The 10,477-nt window shown below is 36.8% G+C and overlaps 5 protein-coding genes and 1 long non-coding RNA gene across 8 annotated transcripts; 1 reads left to right on the top strand and 5 right to left on the bottom strand.

Annotated features, from left to right (window-relative positions):
* Positions 1–375: 375 nt before the first annotated feature.
* LOC124329532 (NF-kappa-B inhibitor-interacting Ras-like protein 2) lies at positions 376–1,512 on the bottom strand. Its single transcript, XM_046788611.1, has 2 exons — positions 1,252–1,512; positions 376–1,176 (listed from the first exon to the last, which is right to left on the bottom strand). The coding sequence occupies exons 1-2, from the start codon at positions 1,348–1,350 to the stop codon at positions 703–705; spliced, it is 573 nt and encodes a 190-aa protein (XP_046644567.1). The 5' UTR covers positions 1,351–1,512; the 3' UTR covers positions 376–702.
* Positions 1,513–1,700: 188 nt separating this feature from the next.
* On the bottom strand, positions 1,701–3,464 carry LOC124329531 (60S ribosomal protein L7-like). Its single transcript, XM_046788610.1, has 7 exons — positions 3,337–3,464; positions 2,985–3,117; positions 2,745–2,920; positions 2,589–2,679; positions 2,260–2,416; positions 2,098–2,195; positions 1,701–1,875 (listed from the first exon to the last, which is right to left on the bottom strand). The coding sequence occupies exons 1-7, from the start codon at positions 3,351–3,353 to the stop codon at positions 1,765–1,767; spliced, it is 783 nt and encodes a 260-aa protein (XP_046644566.1). The 5' UTR covers positions 3,354–3,464; the 3' UTR covers positions 1,701–1,764.
* A 170-nt stretch (positions 3,465–3,634) lies between these two features.
* On the top strand, positions 3,635–4,326 carry LOC124329533 (multifunctional methyltransferase subunit TRM112-like protein). Its single transcript, XM_046788613.1, has 4 exons — positions 3,635–3,799; positions 3,861–3,962; positions 4,043–4,135; positions 4,191–4,326. The coding sequence occupies exons 1-4, from the start codon at positions 3,722–3,724 to the stop codon at positions 4,290–4,292; spliced, it is 375 nt and encodes a 124-aa protein (XP_046644569.1). The 5' UTR covers positions 3,635–3,721; the 3' UTR covers positions 4,293–4,326.
* LOC124329530 (tRNA-splicing endonuclease subunit Sen34-like) lies at positions 4,327–5,671 on the bottom strand. Its single transcript, XM_046788609.1, has 3 exons — positions 5,260–5,671; positions 4,775–5,191; positions 4,327–4,685 (listed from the first exon to the last, which is right to left on the bottom strand). Exons 1-3 carry the CDS (start codon positions 5,315–5,317, stop codon positions 4,348–4,350), a joined length of 813 nt encoding a protein of 270 aa, XP_046644565.1. The 5' UTR covers positions 5,318–5,671; the 3' UTR covers positions 4,327–4,347.
* A 362-nt stretch (positions 5,672–6,033) lies between these two features.
* LOC124328400 lies at positions 6,034–7,392 on the bottom strand. Its single transcript, XR_006916283.1, has 5 exons — positions 6,867–7,392; positions 6,549–6,797; positions 6,387–6,467; positions 6,246–6,326; positions 6,034–6,187 (listed from the first exon to the last, which is right to left on the bottom strand). It is a non-coding gene; the product is annotated as an uncharacterized LOC124328400 (long non-coding RNA).
* Positions 7,393–8,466: 1,074 nt separating this feature from the next.
* Positions 8,467–10,083, bottom strand: LOC124328398 (polyadenylate-binding protein 2-like). 3 transcript variants are annotated; one of them, XM_046787166.1, is made up of 7 exons: positions 9,951–10,083; positions 9,614–9,767; positions 9,445–9,553; positions 9,314–9,381; positions 9,051–9,245; positions 8,842–8,972; positions 8,467–8,773 (listed from the first exon to the last, which is right to left on the bottom strand). In XM_046787166.1, exons 2-7 carry the CDS (start codon positions 9,743–9,745, stop codon positions 8,740–8,742), a joined length of 669 nt encoding a protein of 222 aa, XP_046643122.1. In that variant the 5' UTR covers positions 9,746–9,767; positions 9,951–10,083; the 3' UTR covers positions 8,467–8,739. The 3 variants fall into 3 exon arrangements, with proteins under 3 accessions (XP_046643122.1, XP_046643124.1, XP_046643123.1); XM_046787168.1 differs by having other exon boundaries at positions 9,614–9,749; positions 9,951–10,077; XM_046787167.1 differs by having other exon boundaries at positions 9,614–9,885; positions 9,951–10,070.
* Positions 10,084–10,477: the final 394 nt, after the last annotated feature.

The following is a 10,477-nucleotide window of genomic DNA, read 5'->3' as shown; positions in this document are numbered from 1 at the left end:
CAGCTTCTTTTTATTTTATTTTATTTAAAATTTTTATATCTTTCGACACTCTCAACTCGGACGTGATGCTGCTGTAATCAACCGGCAGTGTAGATATAGCTATTGCTCTGTTTGAATAGCAAAGTGATTATTAAGTCTGCACGCTGTCGTTTATTTTGTTTCACGGTCGTAGACGAGGAATTATCCGTACACAGCAGCATCATCTATGTAATCATTTTTTCTTCTTCTTCCTCCTTTGTTATTCCTTTCATAATCTAGAACACACACACAGCAGCCGGCAGCAGCTGGCTAAAAACACAGCATATATATATTTATAGCGAATGTTGTTCTCGATCCGTATTTTAAAAAAAAAGACAAATAATCCAAAAACGTGCACAAAGTTCAAAGACTGTATATTATTGTTCAAGATCATGCATGATGGGCTATATATTTATACACGGTGTGTATATCACAAACAATTTTCTCTTTGCAACAACAACAAGACCAAGCGAAAAGCGAGAGGAAATTTGTAGTCTTCTTCAATCAGGATAGGCAATTTATTTTTACCAGGATAGATAAATCATGCAAGTATATATCATTTATTGATTCCAGAGATGAAAGAGATTTGTTTACGAGAGGGAAAATAGGATAGTTTGATATATAATACTGAGAGATGTAAATAGGAAAACAAACAGCATTATTAATTTTAAGCAACTGGCATATTTAATCTTTGATTTTGCTCCTTCCCATGCTCAGTTGAGGGAACGTAGATTTCTGTGGAGGTGGGTTCAACCTTGAGGATAAATACACAAACGGTTCTATCAAGGTTTGGTGGTCGAAAACTGAGATCTCAAATAGTCTAACACGTTCCTTTGCAGCCCACAGGGAAGCCTGAGAATAGTCCACTTGTCTTTCTTCAACCAAGTCCAACTTGTTCCCCAGCACAATTATCACTGCATCTTTCTTCTCTTTGTTTCGGTCAATGTCTTTTTTCAAGGAATCCATGATGATGAAAGACTCATGACTGTTGATTCCATACACTAGGATGTAGGCATCAGCTACACTGAAATAATGACGAGGAACTTCTTTGTTTTTGGAGGTGATGCCTCCCAAATCGTAAAATCTCACCAACTCTTTGACTCCCCGATCAGTGTCCACATAGCATTCATATGTATCTTCTATAGTAGGGTAGACAACCTAGAACATTTGAGAATATATATTTATTTAATTAAAGACATTAAGCGTTTGCTACTCGGAAATAGTGCATGTTACCGTATCTCTGGTGACGTGTCCGTAAATCAGTTGCTCTAGAATTGCACTCTTTCCTATCTGTTTGGCTCCACATAGCAAGACTTTATTGATTCTCACCATCTCCTAATATCCTAAACACAATTGTAACAGTGGTGGTCGTCTCGGCTTTTCTCGTAAATCTCAATCACTAACATGAAACTTGTAATAAAAACAATAAATTGCTTCCCTCGTTACCAGGCAACCGATAAAACCCTAAGATCCACCCTACATCCCTGCCACCTATGAGATTATTATATAACTACTGTTTATATTTTGAGCTTTTATTTCGTCATTTAGATTGAAACGTTATTTATCTACACCGCTTATGTATAAATATCCCTATAACTTTACTAAATAAAGTGTTATTTTAAATGTCTGATTTATTTCACAAATTTCATGTTACTGAATACCAGAGATCAAAGAAATCAAACTTTCGAGTCACGACCTTTGTATTTCCAACAACGCCATGACCAATCGACACCATTATAACGTAATTTAAATCATTCGGCGGAGGAGCTCGTTGATCTTCTCCTCGCGGTTACCGAAGTCACCGCCTTCGACGTAATGGTTTGTCTTCTTGCGCCAGCCTCCAGTAGGAGTGTTCAACTACAAATTAAAAAGTTGGGGTTAAGCAACTGTCATTCAACAAGATTCAAATAAAGAAATTGTAGCGTAGCTTTCCACTCCCCAAATCTATGAACACCAGATAAGGCGAAGGATATACTACGAACACTAATTTTTGACCGCAATCGTGTGCACGAAACAAATAGAATCGCCACTAATAATATTTACCGTCATTCAAGAAGTAATAGTTTTAGAAGTAATTACCTTGAATGGCCAGAGGAAGTTTGAGGCGTGTTTGAAGTTGTTTCCAACAGTGAAGATGGAGTGGACCAAATCCTCCATACAGATGACGTTTCCTGATCCTAAGATGTTTAAGAAAGGTTAGACTGTTGAATCGCTCAGGTTTAACATTTTCCAAATATTTACCTAGCTTTCGCTCGATGATGTCGTTGCTGGTCAAAGGAATGCGACGTCCGCGGGCCTTGGCGAAACCACGTTTGTAGATCAAGTCGCGAACGCTCTTGAGGTTAGGGTAACCCCAGGTAATGTAAGGTTCGCAAATACGCAACATGTTCAAGGTAGCCTGTAGAATAATGATTGAAATGTTAAATTCTGAGTGACCTTACTATAGATAGCCAAAACAATATGGACATCAGATCTCCAAGGTGAACAGTATGGATTTTGTTTCATTATACTTCAAAAATTGAGTATCATCATATAACAAATGGTACTATTAAATCATTCATTTTATTTACCTTGTTGAGCTTGACAAAGACACCATTGTTGATCTGTCGCAGCCTGAAGAGTTGAAGGGTCTTGCGGACTTTGGGGGCAACTTGGTTAACACTATTGGGGAGAAAAACAATCAATAAGATGCAACAAGACCAATTAACGAGAACGTTCTGACTTACCCTCGAATACGGATGACAAAGGCCAACTTAGACTGAGCAGGCACATAGAAGTTTCCTGCTTTCTTGGCTTGACGGGCCAACCTGATTTCATCCCTCTCCTTGGTCCTGTATTCCTTGATGTATTTTTCAGCACGTTTGAAGATTTCAACACGTCTGGCGCGACGAGCCTTAAGGTACTGTAAAAGCAGAAAGTCTCCCAGTCAAAATATGCCGAACGCGAAAACATGATTTAACACTTACAGCTAAGGCTTGTTCGAGCCTCTTGGTACGATCGGCCTTCTGCTTCTTCCTGCGTTTCAGCAGTGACTCGGGAACTGCTGGCAGTTTAGACTTTGAAACCACAGGTGCTGGGACCACCTTGGCCGGGACTTTCCTACACAATTTAAAGAATAATGATATAAACCGAATACATCCAACACATGTTGTTCTAGTCGGCAACAACACTACCGAAAAAACTCGTATCTTGACAGGTCCCATTCACATTAAAACTACACTTAACACAAGGAAAGAATTTCTACTACTTCAATTGTAACAGAAATCTCAGGTTTGCTGAACGATGAATTAGATGTTTTGAGATGAAAACTAAACTTACCCTGTAGTGGCTGACATGTTTGAGCCTTCTTAACGGCAAAGAGAAGTCTTCTAAAAAGAAACCACTCTAGACTTGCCAGACTACAACGTTGCCAATAAGATAGAGAACCTAGCTCGTTTGCCAACTCTTCTAAAGTTATTTTTTTATAAAGAATTCTTATTTATTGATAGCAAAAATAAAATAAATCACATTCTATTTTTGTTAAAGAATTTTTGCATCATATTTCAAATAAAATGTTATAAAAGTATGAACAATTTTGTTAAGCTGGTGAAAGCAAAAATGTAAACCCCGTCCGGCACGGCAGCGGTTTGTAGAAAATTTGTTTTGGAAAACACACGTGTGTTGTGTTCGTCTGTCAAGAGCTCAATAATTTAACGAATTAAGAATGAAACTTTTAACTCACAATATATTGACTTCTAAATGTCTGAAAGGCGTAACAGTTGGGTATCCTCTAGGCATTGTTGTAAGTACTCTTTGATTAATCAGTTTTTTTACCAAAATGAAATACTTTATATGTTTTACAGGCAAAAGAAGTTAAAGTGAATGAAGTTGATTTCAACCCAGAATTCATTTCACGGATGATTCAAAAAGTGGACTGGCCAGCTCTCTGTAAAGCTGCAGAAAATGTAAAAAGAAAACACGATTTGAATGCTACCCTTTAAAAATGGTTAAATATGTGTTGATTTTCTGTTTCTACATTATCTAGCTTGGACACACTGATGAACTTCCCCCAACTGTTGTAGATGACTATGAAAATAATGAAGAATTCTTGAAAAAAGCTCACCACTTTTTAATGGAGGTAATAATCTTCTTATTTTATTTATGTTCCATTTTTTTATTTACCATTTATTTAGATTGAAGTCATGAATGGAGATCTGATATGTCCTGAGACAGGGAGAAAATTCCCTGTTACTGATGGAATTCCAAACATGTTAGCTAATGAAGATGAAGTGTAACTGAAGTAGAAAATACAAGTCAATTCAACATGTGTCCAATTTTTTAAATAGTGCTTTATTTTCCATTCCAATTCACAGACTGATAATTTACTTTATCATTCTCATCCAAGCTACACATTAAAACAGTTTTCTTAACACTTGTTCCCAGACGACCTTTTTGTATCAGAAACCAAGGAGTCAACATCTGATGCTCTTCAACACACACAGCTATGAAATGTGAATGAAATTTTAATGGATCACCAGGATAAACCAAGTAATCACCACCAAATTTCTCACCAGATGTTATGTAATAACCTTTCTCCCACAAGTCACTGAACACTTTACACCTGAGAGTTGGTCTAGCATTATAATCTAATGGCAATACTGATTCCCCCTGGCATGTCCAGTGAGGCCCTACAACAAGAACAAAAAAGTAGATCATTCAAATGATCATTCATCACAACATTATTTATCTGATAAAGACTGATAATATTATTTCTTACTTGTAAAAATTTGAACCATCATCAAATCTTTAGACATTTTAGGAATTTTGTCTATTTCTTCTTGAAGGGCTATTTTCTCATCAACAGTCTTTCCATTCATTTTTCTTCTCTTGCCCTCAATGATTTTATCTGCCATTTGTAACAGCTGCTTGGTTCTTTCTTCCTTAAAGATAACTTCTTGGTCAGCAAAGCTTGCTTTGTGCATTTCCTCTATTTTCTCCTTGTTTGGTCCTTGAGCAGGAAGGTTTAGTTGTTTGAATTCAACTAATTTAACAATTCCCCGAGAAGTTAAGTGATAAACCTCTTCAATCATTAACTCCATTGGTAACCCTAACATCTGATCCTGCCTTGGTAAAGATGGCAAGCATCCAATGAAATTGCCAACAATTCTATGTTCTGAGCGTAATTGGTGAACATCTTTAAGAATAAAAATAATTAGGACATGTTTTAAAACTTGTAATATTAAGATAAGAAAAGGTTTCTACCTTCGAAATTCCAAACCAAGAAAGAACCATTACAACAACACAATTCGATCATCTTCATAACCGAATAATCATACTATTTTGAACTTCTCGATTTATTCGGAGATGTTCATGAATTTTGTATTCGATTCTGATGTTAATTCTTTTGGTTTTGAAACTTTACGTCGTCTGCTGAGGAATAATGGCACGTGCAGGTGTCAGTCAATAGACGTTGCTAATACAATAGTAAATAGTGAACGGGTAAACGCGTACCGTGTAGCGCGTGTACCAGTGAATTGTGGGAACTGCACGTGGAATCACGTCCCCCTAAAAAGAGGGAGCCAACTCGCGTGAAATGGCCACTAACATGGGACTTCGTGGGAAAAATATATCGGGGAAAAGAACATGAATAAATGCAGTGAAATGCACTAAGATGGCAGATGGCGTCGTCGTCTGCTTGTCCATGGTGTATTAGTATGGTGGGGGAACTTATGGTTGGAATCGGCTATCTCGGCTGAAGCCAGTGGTCGCACCTGATCAGCGCTGCCTGGTGGACAATTGGGTGAACTATGAGCTAAAAACCCCTTTGAATGCTGTCAACGGTTTGAAAATTCTCTAAGTCCAATTGCACATTGCTTGTGTACTTAGTAACCTATAATATCCTATTTTGATTGTTATTAGACTAAGTAGATTTGTGTTCTATTAAAATTGTATGAAATAACCAAAAATATGAAAATAAATTGAAGCAAAGAAATTTAATTGAGATTACTTTGTATTTTTACATGCGCTGTAGTTCCGAGTTTGAAACTTTAACAACTACTAACATAAAATATAACAACAGTTTGAGACACTGTATAGTGTTTTGAAATACCAGGAAGAGTAGAAGTGACAGGCACAGGAACTGAATCAATCAGAGTGTCGTCTTCAACAATCGCTTGGCTTGACCCAGGATCTAATTTTAAAAAATGTAATATAACAACAGTTTGAATTGCTGTAGTGTTTTGAAATACCTGGAAGAGCAGAAGTGACAGGCACAGGAACTGAATCCATGATAATGTCGTCTTCAACAGTGGCTTGGCTTGGGCCAGGATCTAATTTTAAAAAATGAAGTATAACAACAGTTTGAATCACTGTATAGTGTTTTGAAATACCAGGAAGAGCAGAAGTGACAGGCACAGGAACTGAATCCATTATAGTGTCCTCATCAAACATCACATGGCTGGAACCAGAATCTAATTACAAAATAACAAATAAAAAAATTATTGATTTAAAGGAAATTGCTCAATCAACATAAGTTGTTGATAAAGTTATACCTGAGAGAGCATTTGTGCAAAGCGATTAAGTTATAGGTTGGGAACTGTTCCTTCAATCTGTGCGGTGAATAGTAGTTATCTGATTTTGAACTATGCTGGAAATAGGTGTCCCCAAAATTGACGTAATTGTTTTGCATCTTGGCTGCAGTTTCTTCTTCTTCACAGGACCATTTAGAGGCAAATCTTCCAATGCTGGGCGTCTGTTGTTCTGTTGTCTTGTAGGCCCTGAAAAAAATATGTTGCGAGGCCCTGAAAAAAATATGTTGTGTGTGAGTTATACTGACTGAAGAGTGAAGTAATTATAATGTACATATTTACCTAACACATGCTTTGGTGTAGCTCCTTCTCTCAGTCGCCATTGTTGTGGATGTAATTGGCCTAAAATAAATTTACCCTTTATGATGTCTTCTTCATCACAATGACGCCAACACAAGCGTGACGAGTCTCTCCATTCCTCTAGACGATGTTTGGGTACTTTAAAAAATATGGCTGGGCCATTTTCTTTGTCTTTTCCAGTATAACAATCTTCAATGAAGCACCGTTTCACCATTTTTGGATAAATTTTACACTAATCATCAATCAAACGATCAAACCATGATCAAACGGTTACATCGTATTCGAACATTAAATGGACGTCTTCGAACGAACGTGAACAAAAATTTCAATTTTTAAAAGAAATTAGTATCTTGGTTCATAGAGGGCACCAGAGAAGGTGCGACTAGACCTGCAATTGGCTGTTAAGAATTTCGACTTTTGCACTAAGCTCCGCCTCTTGTCCGGAAACTGGCTTCATTCGAGATAGCCGATTCCAACAAAAGTTCCCCCACCATACTAATACACCATGGCTTGTCTGGACACTTCAAATTTATTTGGCTGGCGATGGCAATGCTGTCATCTTTGCCAAAGACTAAATTGCGGGGCAAATCAAACTTGCTGTAATTATTTCTAAAAACTTGCCAATTAGCAATTACAAAATTTTCTTTTGATACAAATAAGCTATTTTTTCATATAGTTTAGGAAAATATCAATGAAATTATGAATGGATCAATCAATTTTGCTAATAATATGATGCATGCAGTACGATTGAATCGCAGCCCATCGCGCCAACCAAACTGCCTCAAGACCAGGAAATACATCGGATGACTTCATACCAAAGCAGTCAAAACCGTCTACTAGCACGACATATTTTGTGTCAATAAAAAATGACTATTTTCACGGAAACTTTGATCCTTAAATCGAGGCATTAAATGTAATTAGAATTAGGGCTGTTGCCAGCACGACATGCCCCCAAAATTTCCTTTAAATGAATGTACTTAACGTAACCTAAAAAATTTCGCAGGGCATTTCATTACTTGTTATAGTATACGTAACGCAACATAGAAACAAAACGTACGAGCGGTTGAAACGACAAACGAAAAAACAACGATAATTGCAAAGAAAAATGTTGTTAGAAAATCAAAAAATATTTTAATATCTACTGACGAACGAGGAAAAAAAACATAAATGCCTGTGACAACGTTTCTGTAAAAATAGTCTACAGTAGAAGGGACCGGAAGCACTGATTGAGCTTCGATCAGAGCCGTGCTAGTAGTATATAGATTATATCACTGCTGTTAAAACTATAGAAGTGATATTGTTATTTCTATAACAGTACATATATAACACTCAGAAGCTAAAAATGTATGTTACCTCTTGCTGTATAACTGATAAGAGCAGTGTACCTTTCCGCCTCCCTAGAGAAACAGAAAAAACTTAATACTCGCTAGTTAAGTAAAGTTATATTCACTCACCAAGGACACCATCGCCATTTCAAATGAATTTGCGTAAATTTGATAGATGAGCTAGATCTTGCCTCACGTGTACACTGTACAGCCCATTCGTGTGAAATAAACAATAATTTTGGCGAATACGTACGTTCTTGACAGTTGTCCACAATTGTATTATTCCATTCCATCCATCGCACGTGATCCCAACGTGCAGTCAAGTACAGAACACAGAATTCTTTTAAAAACAGTTCTCACTTCAGTCCATTTCAACAAAAGAGACATCAGCAGCATCAGAATTTCCTTAAAAATGGAGCCCGGGTCAAGTGATTTTCACGAATCATACCCCTTCCCCATCTCATCAGCTTTCAAACGAAACTTTGTTAAATTTTGGGCAGACAAAAAAAAATACGACGGGCAAGTCTTGCTTAATAAGGTGCGAAAAATGCTGCTCTCCTACCTCTGTTTTTTAAATAAAACATATTATGGAAGTGGAAACTGTAAATGTGTCTTTGGCATCATGAAGTTACCTAGGTCTCCTCATTGGTCTGAATCCGAAAGAAGGGAACGCACGAGTTCCTCTAGCCCCACGACCTCTAGCACCTCTTGGAGGTCTATTGCTAGAACTGATTCCTGGTCTGTTGGTACGTTTTAACATGACCTAAAGTAAACAAAATTTATTTAAGTTAAAATATTGGCATTCTTTCATGCAAGAAGATCACAAGTTGTTTATACATACTTTGATCTGTCGGCCCCGAAATAGAGATTCATCCAGTGCCATGGCAGTTTGAACAGAATCTTTGTCTCCAAATTCAATATAGGCAAAACCTTTAGGTTGGCCATCCCATTTGTTGCAGAGTATGGTAACTCTGTTAATGGAACCACAGCCATGGAAATGTTGTTCTAATTCTTCTGCGGTTGCCCCATAATCAACCTAAATGAACCAGTGAATGTTTTGTGTCAAAATGATGAAATGCATTAACAAGTAAACAGTAACCTTACATTTCCAACAAAGACTGAGCGGGCATCAACTTCCATTTTTTCTTCAACTGACATATTGGGTGAACTTGCTAAATATTAACAACACAAAATTAAAGTTAAGGTATTTATCAATGTGCACTGTGTGAACTTACCAACACCAGTTGGACTGTTGATTTGTTTCTCCACCTCTGATTGCAGCATTTTTAATTTTTCAGCTTCTTCCTCCATCTCCCTAACACGAGCCTTGATTGCTTCCAGCTCCTGCAGAGGCAAAACATTTGAAATGATGTTTTCTGTTAGCTAATACACTATAACACTCACAGGGTCTTCCATCATGGAATCAGTATCTCCAGCACCATTATCCCCTGTAAAGTCATTGGTATCTTGGAGGTTTTCTGATTCATATGCTTCATGGTCTAATTCCTCCATCTTTAGTTGATCAACTCCCGCCATGGATCTGAATTAATGTAAGATACTGACAAAATAATAAATAAAATTTGTTGACGTATTGTAGATTCGAAAACTATTAAAATAGACCACGCATTTCAATCCAGACGAGCGTGAAAAACTGTAAACAACTCGCACAAGAAACCCTAAAGGATTCAACTGCAACTTTTAGAACAATTGTGCCTCTAGTATCTTAATTAAAGATCTCTACCTTTTCTCTCACCAAGTTGCCCACTAAATGATGTATTTAACCAATATAACTTTCACGCCGGTTCCAAAATGTTTAAGAAGATTTTTTTTTCGGCGTTTCTGACGCCATGCGGCGGGGTTGCCTACCTCTGATATGGTTTCTTAACATTTCCCCGAAAAAAGGAAATTACTTTCATGCACGTGTAAAGCTTTTAAATTGTAAAATAAATGTGAAGTACTTTTTTGTAATCATAAATTATCATAAAAATACTTATGGAATAAATTTTAACTAGTTAATTTTTTAGATTTTTTTTTACAAATTTCACCTTTTGGCATGACAGTTCTCACAATGAGTTGTTAAATTTGAACAGAGATGGCATGCGTGTCTTTTTTGTCGCGGGTTTACCTTCTAGACATTTTGGAGTTGAACGAACTCCGAGTAACTCAAATAATCTCAGTTTGGATTCATCATTTTCGCTGCTACTATAAATTTCATCAATATATTAAGTAAAAATTTAGTAAAAATTAAGTCGCGATCTAAACATTGCC

The sequence above is a fragment of the Daphnia pulicaria genome, chromosome 3 (assembly GCF_021234035.1).
Source record: "Daphnia pulicaria isolate SC F1-1A chromosome 3, SC_F0-13Bv2, whole genome shotgun sequence".
In the NCBI taxonomy this organism is placed as follows: Eukaryota; Metazoa; Arthropoda; class Branchiopoda; order Diplostraca; family Daphniidae; genus Daphnia; species Daphnia pulicaria.
This window is presented reverse-complemented; position numbering and strand designations above follow the sequence as displayed.